Consider the following 8196-nt stretch of genomic DNA (forward strand, 5'->3'; position numbering starts at 1 on the left):
TTTAAAACCTCTGCAATTATTAGTTTATTAGTATCATCCAGGACTCAGATGTTCAGTATTCTTCCTGAAATTACATAAACAAATGCAAATGGAAAGAATCCAAGTCAAAATTATATAACAAAACAGCACTCCATCACAAAAGCGTGTAAAATTACAAGAACGCTATTTTAAAACACTGGCACTTTAAGAGAACGATAATCTCAAAAAACCACAAAATTGCCAAATTGTTCCCTAAACTGCTAAGTAGATAAACATGACTCTAATGAATGAGTTTGGGTTTTGTAAGAAAAATCAAATTCGAATCAGATAAATCATACTGAAATACCAAGTTTTAAGGGTCTTCTTCCTTTAGGTCTATTTGACTTAAAGGAGCAAACTCTAATATAGGAAAATATACTTGATTTTAAATGTGGCATACATTTTAGAAGTTGGCCCAATTAATTAAAAATACCTTTAATGGAGAGTCAAGTTTCCTTAGAAATCCACATTTAGATAAATAGAAGACATTTACAGCCAGCACTTTTTTTTTTTGTTTTCCAGAGCCTTTGCTGGGACTAATGTCAACAAAACATTTAATATGGCAGTCTTGTATTTTAAGCTCACGCTTTTGGGGATACATTCTCAGGTCTTCTTTAATGTGGGAACTGCAAATATAACTGCCATTACATGGTAATGGGAGTTAAAGAATGTAGAGTCCTCATGTAAAGATTAGAACATACTTTTCTTAGTCCTTCAAGGACAGACTTTCAAAATGATTGATTCTACTAATCCCATGCTGTGAATAGACTGGTTACTCTTCACTTTATAAATGTGACTGGGCTATGTGAGATCTGGTATCAACTGATCAAGATTTGAGTTTCAGTTATGGATGAAAACTGTCTCAATTCGACTTTTATTACCCTCATGAGTATGCAGGGTGCAGACAAAAGCTTTCTATCAGCTAACTATATGAAAAGATAAACACTGTAATAATCCATGTGATCCAAAATGGGCAAAAGCAAGACTAGCTTCCCCTCAAGAAGAAAAATTTCAGACCTATGAAAAGGACAACAATACTAATAAAAAAAATTGTATTTACTTAGAAGCATTCAGAATGTCAACAAAACAGCTGCAACTTTTTTTTTTTTGCAATTACAGAGTGGTATTCAGTTAACAGAACAACAATTATTTCGTAGAAGCTGCATCAGAGACAACTGAAGATGAAAAAACTACCATCCCCATATATAACTAATTTGTGCTGTGCACCAACAAGAACCTGCTTTAAATTTCCATGCCAATTTACAACCCCCATACTGTACCAGGCAAGGTTAGTGGCTATTGAAAATACCACCAGGACAGGGCTATCTAAAGACACATTCGGTAGTGTGTTAACTATACAAAAAAAGACACTGTACAGTTTAAAAACAAATCTTACACAGCCTTACATTTCAATTTTTTTCTTTAAAAGGAGTGAGTTGTGTACAGGGGGGTTAAATGCTTTATAGACAAGAAAAAAAACTGCGCTAGAACCAACTTATTCATCATCATCATCTTCTTCTTCATCTTCATCTTCTTCATCTTCTTCCTCCTCCTCATCCTCTTCATCCTCCTCGTCTTCCTCCTCTTCCTTCTTTTTCTTGCTCTTTTCAGCCTTGACAACTCCCTTTTTTGCCGCATCAGGCTTTCCTTTAGCTCGGTACGCAGCAATATCCTTCCAAGATAAAGGCAGGAGAAAGTGGAAGAAAAGACAAAACAGTTAAGTAAGGGGAGAAAGAAAACACTGAATTTGAGGAAAACTCAAGGAAAACATCAAGATCTCAATTACACAAAAATACCATGTATCTATACACTCACCCCAATTCCGTAAATAAGTTGGACTGAGGGAAGCAAATAAAAATACTAGGAGATAGTTGCAATTAATAATCTATAACTCATGGAATGACATGCTCTAGTTTTTGCAGTGTTATGCCTCACTCAAGTACAATTATGTATCACATCCTAACTTTATTAAAACTAGAATGTAGACTTTGATTAAAGGGTAGACACTGCCACCTTCTGAATGCAAAACAGCATTCTACAGGTTTATATCAGACCCTAATCCACAATAGAAAATTTTGTCTTAAAAAAAAAAAAAAGGTAATTTGCCAGTAAGAATGCAGTCATGTTCAGAAACATCTACAAGTCAACATTTTCCCAGATAACTAAATAAGCTAAAATGCAACTTAATATTCCAACTCAAAGTATAGGAGCCATAGCTTTCTCTTTATCAACTTACTACTACACAGATCAACAGACTTTTAACTTTTCTTTTTAATTAAGTTGGGATATTTCTTTGTTGTTTAAGTAAAATAAGTATTTTAGGCTAGGTTTACGAAGGATACAGTCTGTATTACTTTGCCCAGAATATATTTATGATGCATGTCTTATAATTTAACATAGGTAATCATCTGACTCAAAGTGACCACCAAAATTTTCACAAATTTGGAAGTACTAGAGAACACAAACAACCAGCTCAAGTGTATGCCTTTGAACCCAATTAAAAAAAAAAAAGTAACAATTTGATCTTTTGTACTCTTTAAAAGATGGAAAAGAATTAAGACTACAGTCACTGGCATACTGAATGTAGTTGTTAATCTAAAAACTGCATTACACCCCAAACTTACTTAGAATTCCACAAGAAAATGAGAAATTGAAATGAGCTACCAAGAACAATCTACATCTGGCGTACCTTTTCATCACTGCACCGAACAAACCCATACTTCTTACCTTTTCATATTTTTCCTTCAGCTTAGCAGCCTTCTTTTCATAAGGCTGCTTGTCATCTGCAGCAGTGTTATTCCACATCTCTCCCAGTTTCTTTGCAACATCACCAATGGATAGGCCGGGATGCTCTCCTTTGATTTTTGGGCGATACTCAGAACAAAACAAGAAAAAGGCCGAGCTAAAAAGAAATTTAATTTTAGGATTTTAAGTTTACTATCTAATTGTACTGTTCTATAAAAGCCGCTTCTAATTTCTACCAGGTACCCAACAGGGTGTGGATATTGTATGCCTAATGTCCTTCATAACCAAAGTTTAATTTGCAGCTATTTAACTTATTCAACTAGCTATTACTACTCGAATGTGTACTATTGATAAATGTTAGAGCTCCAGAAACAGCTCTGCAAATCGCTAAGTATTTCAGATAGATATTTCTAAACAAATAAAAGAATGTTACATTTAGAAGATATATTAAGTGAAGGAGGCAAGTGTCTAATCCAAATGCTCTGGCTAAAACTCCCATTCGACAGGAATTTTACTTGCAATATTCAAATATACCAATGTGAGACACTTACCAGCTAAGAAACTTTGATTTTACACTCTAAACCCACAAGGTGGCTTGCTAAAATTTCTATCTTATTCCAATGCAAAACCCTCCTTGAAAAAAAAAAAAAAACCCTCCTTGGCAAGATACTTACGGAGGCCTCTTGGGTGCATTGGGATCCTTGAACTTCTTTTTTGTTTCCCCTTTAGGGGGGATATAAGTTTTCATTTCTCTTTCATAACGGGCCTTGTCCGCCTTAGCCATGTCTTCAAATTTTCCTTTTTCTTTAGCAGACATGGTCTACAAAAGAATTATTTGTAAACTTAAGTAGATAATGAAATCTTAATAAACTGTCCTCAAAGTACTGAAGTATAAAGACTAAATAAAACCAGTTTCTTTGCTAGTTATCCTGCAGCCTGTTCTAAACATCACTACTCATGTTATGCAAATAGCACCTACGCTTTTAAAAAATCTTAATTTGGATTTAACATTTAAAAAATCACCTCCTTAATATTTTTCAAGCCCCCTTACCTTCCACCTTTCTGAGCACTTCTTAGAAAACTCTGAGAAGTTGACTGAAGCATCTGGGTGCTTCTTCTTGTGCTCCTCTCGGCAAGTTTGCACAAAGAATGCATATGATGACATTTTGCCTCTCGGCTTCTTAGGATCTCCTTTGCCCATGTTTAATTATTTTCTAAAAAGAGATAAAGTAATGTTTGACGTTAGCAATGAAATTATGGCACTTTAAGAGCACTTCAACTTCGTGGGGGAGTGAATGAAAACCAAAGTATTGATTATTTAACATAGCAGTGACATTAGCCTCCTAAACAATCCTAAACAAGAAAATGGCAGTGATGGCCAATTCCTATAAGAGGCTATGCCAAGCAAAACAAAACAACAACAACAACAACGACGACGACGACGACAAAAAAAACCAGTCCTTCAGTGTGAGCTCAAAAAAGTGTAGACACAATGGCATCCTCACGGTATTCATTACTCATCTGCCTGTATCTGCTCCAAATGAACACCTAACCGGTCACTTAGAAACTTTTTAAACGTACAAAACCATGTTTAATCCCCCAAACCAAAGACCACAAAACTAACGCTGCCGGCTCGTGGATCTGCATCACAGAAGGAATACACATGGACAGGAGCTCAGTGGGTAGACTTTTTCCAAATCATGGGCCTAAGTCACCGTCTACCTGAAGTTTTCCCAATGGGGACTTTTAAAAATACTCTCTGCACAAAACTTTGCTGGGGGGAGGGAGGCGTAGGAAGCTCCGGCTCGGACCCAGGCCGGGGGGTGGCGGCGGTATTTGTGCGGCTGCCACCGCGAGGCAGCCTCGTTTCCTATCGGTTTGGCCCCGAGATGTATTTCAGTTCTGACTAAACACGTCCGGTCTGAAGTTTCTTCGAGTAAACAAGGATGAGGGACAAAAGCCACTCCTGCTCGCTGCTCTGCCTGCCCCCCCCCCAACCACCAGGGGAGTATTTTTTTTAATAATCTGTGGAAGTCGGGGCGCCGCTCGAGGCGGGCGCCGCACACCTTCCCGCCACTCGGCCCCCACCCCCCGAACTTCGGTGGCGGCGGGGCGGCCGAGCCGCCGCGGGGCCGCGGCCCAGCCTCCAGGCCCCGGGCCGCCCGCGCCGGCCCCGCCACGTGCGCCCGCCCGTCTGCCCGCCGGCGCAGGCCCCGCAGGCCTCCCCCATTTTGTCAGCTCGGCGGAGGGAGAAGCCCCGCTCGAAATGGGGGCTGGCTCCGCCCGCGGCCGCCGGGGCCGCCGCGCACGGAATGGCCGCTGCGCGTCTTCCCCGCCTGCGCCGCCGCCGCCGCCGCCGCCGCGAGGGCGAGCGCGAGCGAGAATATGGCTCCTTCCCTTTGTGTGTGTGTGTGTGTGTGTGTGTGTGTGTGTGAGTGAGTGTGTGAGTGTGAGCGCAGGCGGGCGGGGTGCGCGCCGCGCTCTGGCGCACACACTCGGCCATTACAGCCGGGGGGGAGGGGCGGGGGGCGCGCGGGCCCGGACCCTCCCCCTCCCGGCCCGCGGGGGAGGGGGCCGCCCCGGGAGGCGCCCACCGGCCCGCCGCTCCCCGGCCCCCTCGGCGTGGGCCCGCGCGCCCCGGCCGCCCCCGCACGGAGAACGCGGGGCTGGTTAGAGAGGAAAAAAAAGTTGCCTCGGAACTGCTGCGCCCAGGTCCCCCGCCCGCTCCCGCCCGCCTTGTTTTCTCTCCAGCCAGCAGCGCCGGGCCGAGTCAGCCATGTTCCAGCGAGCGCAGCGGCGCCGCTCCCCCCGCCGCCGAGCCGCCGCCGCCGCCGCCGCCGCCGCCGCCACCGCCGCGCCCGGGCACAGGCCGGCGGGCTCGGCCCCGCGCCGCCGCCCCCGGCCCACCGCGCCGCCTCGCCCGCAGCGCCCGCCCGCCCGCGCTCGCCGCCGGCGCCCGGCTCTCTGCGGCGGCCAATGCAGCCCGTGGAAGCGCCGCCGCCTGCCCGCCTGTCCGCCCGCCCGCCTGCCCTCCCGCCGCCGGCCCCGCCGCCCGCCGCCCCCCGCGCACGCCGGCCGCTCGAACACTCGGCCCGGGGGCCCAAAACACGTTAAAAAATTTTTTTTTAATTAAAAAAAATTTTTTTTGCGCCAGTCAGCGCGGACGCCGCCGGGGGTGGAAACTCGCGGGGCTCGGGGTTCGCAGCGCCTCAGGCAGCCTGTGGGCCGGGGTTCCGGCGCGGGGCAGGGCTCCCGGCGCCCGAGAAGAGCCTCGCTCCGTGCGCAGTTCCCCCCACGGTCCCCCCTCATTTGCCTTTGTGTGGATCCTGACCCGCCGGCTCCCGGCCGCGGGGATCCGGCCACCGCGCGGGGTGGGGAGCTGCCGGAGGCGCTCTCCCCGCCGCGGCGCTGCCCCAGACTCACCCTCAGCGAGGCACAGAGTCGCCCAGTGCCCGTCTGGCTCTCACTTGCCCCGGCGCTGTCTCTATGGAGCTCAATGTACTGCAATGGCTGTGAGAGCGGGAGCCAGACGCAGCCTCCTCACTCTCTCCGCTCTGTAACATTACTCTCCAGCCAGCGCGGCTCCTATTGGCTACCGCCAACTCACGGGGCTCGCTCATTGGCCCGATACCTCCCATTGTCCTGACCAGAGCCCGTTTGCTATTGGCTGTCTCCGGGGACACGTCATCAAGGATTGAAACAGCGCGCAAATCTGAATGTGTGTGTATGCCGGGCAAAGAGGCTGAGGCGGGAGAGGCAGAGGCAGAGGCAGCAGCTGCTACGGGAAAGCAGAGCTCTATGGTGTATGTGTGCATGTGTCTAACCCAAGCCAGCCCCACACCGGAGCGGCCGCCGGAGCGAAAAGTGCCTGACTTTTCCACAAGTGTCCCCAACTCCTCAGGCAAAAGAGACACTCACAGGCCTCCCCCCCCCTTCTTACCCCAAACTCACTTCCAAAGCCATTGAAATAAGAGGCCCCAGAATTTTAACAGACCTTCAAAAGTGAGTGCGACAGTTTGAGATCACGTCCCCTGAAAATTGGGGTATCGGCTAGTGCAGAGGGGCAAAGGCAGCCAAGATTCGAGCCCCTCAACAGCATATGGTTGCATTACACTTGAGATCTCTGGAAAGGCAGGGCTTTTCCTGCAGCAAAGTGACATGATCCAGTCAGCCGGTTTTAAAATACCCCATTTCTGGGCTCATAAGCTGTAACGTCAAGCTTGCTGAGCAGCTGAAATCTTGACTCACTGAACAGGCATTCAGTTTCACTCTTTTTCTTGGTTTGATCGAGTTTCACAGCATGTCTAGAACTTTTTATTTAAATACAAAGCACTGTCTTAACTTCCTGGAAATCAAATAATTATCCCATGTAATTAAAGCACAGCTACTTCGTTTTGATATGGGGTACTCTAGCAGGAAATGTTTGTGAGGGCCTGCTAGAATTAGCAAATTCATTAGAGACCACATTTTTGCCTGTTTGGCTATTTTATTTGACTTGGTGTGGATTACTGTTATAATCAAACGAATCCTTGTGATGCTATCTTTCCCTCCCATCACACCACTTAGTGCATCCATGTAACTGCTCTAGGATTACAGCAGTTGTACGTATATTGTTACCCGGAGGATTAGATGCAGGCAGAGAGTGCATATGCCCAAATCCACAGGCTGTGGTTTCTCTAACTCGCCAAGCTGGCTGGTATTAATAGACATACTTATTATGTCTGTAAAGAAAATGTACTAGCTATAATGGTCAGTTCTGAAGACTATAGTTCTATTGGTCTTTTATGAAACGATTATCTATTCCTCCTTAGCCTAAGCAGACCACACCCCTGTTCAGTTATAACAGACTTCCCCCTTTTCACTCTCTAATGGTGTGTTTATAACACTTCTAAATCCACCAGCCAATTCCTCCCAATGTAATAGATCAAAGTTAAAAACAAATCATTTTATTATGTTAATTCATTTCTTGTATCTACTCAAAGCATCCATAACCTAATGTATTTGCTCCCATTTATTAAACTGTTTGAGAATAGGCTTAGATAACCTTTCCTGACCTATGGTTTTAATGCTTACTCCTTTTTTTAAAAAAAATACATGACTGGTCTCAGGGATTATAGTCTCACTGAGTGGACAATACATGGCACATGCATATGAAAATGAGTATAATATTAAAGGATATATAAACTAGTATAACGTATGCACACTAATTAAAAAGTAAACATCTCAAGGTAGCTTTTATATTATTATCTTCACATGTATTTACTCTTGTCTGCTTTCCCTATGAATCAAATTTTGCGCTCTATTCAAATCTAGACATTTACTTCAATTCTGCTTCACATTCTCAGGGCCTATATTACAAAATATTCATAAAAATTGTTGACATTTTAAGTGGCATCCATGATACTAAAATTTGACTATTATTTGAAGACATCA

At 45.3% G+C, this 8196-nt stretch overlaps 1 protein-coding gene across 1 annotated transcript; it reads right to left on the minus strand.

Annotated features, from left to right (window-relative positions):
* On the minus strand, positions 1–6329 carry HMGB1 (high mobility group box 1). The gene is made up of 5 exons (XM_041767208.1): positions 6187–6329; positions 3815–3977; positions 3438–3583; positions 2746–2920; positions 1–1690 (listed from the first exon to the last, which is right to left on the minus strand). Exons 2-5 carry the CDS (start codon positions 3962–3964, stop codon positions 1514–1516), a joined length of 648 nt encoding a protein of 215 aa, XP_041623142.1. The 5' UTR covers positions 3965–3977; positions 6187–6329; the 3' UTR covers positions 1–1513.
* Between the last annotated feature and the right edge of the window lie 1867 nt (positions 6330–8196).

The sequence above is a fragment of the Vulpes lagopus genome, chromosome 8 (genome assembly GCF_018345385.1).
Source record: "Vulpes lagopus strain Blue_001 chromosome 8, ASM1834538v1, whole genome shotgun sequence".
Taxonomy (NCBI): Eukaryota; Metazoa; Chordata; class Mammalia; order Carnivora; family Canidae; genus Vulpes; species Vulpes lagopus.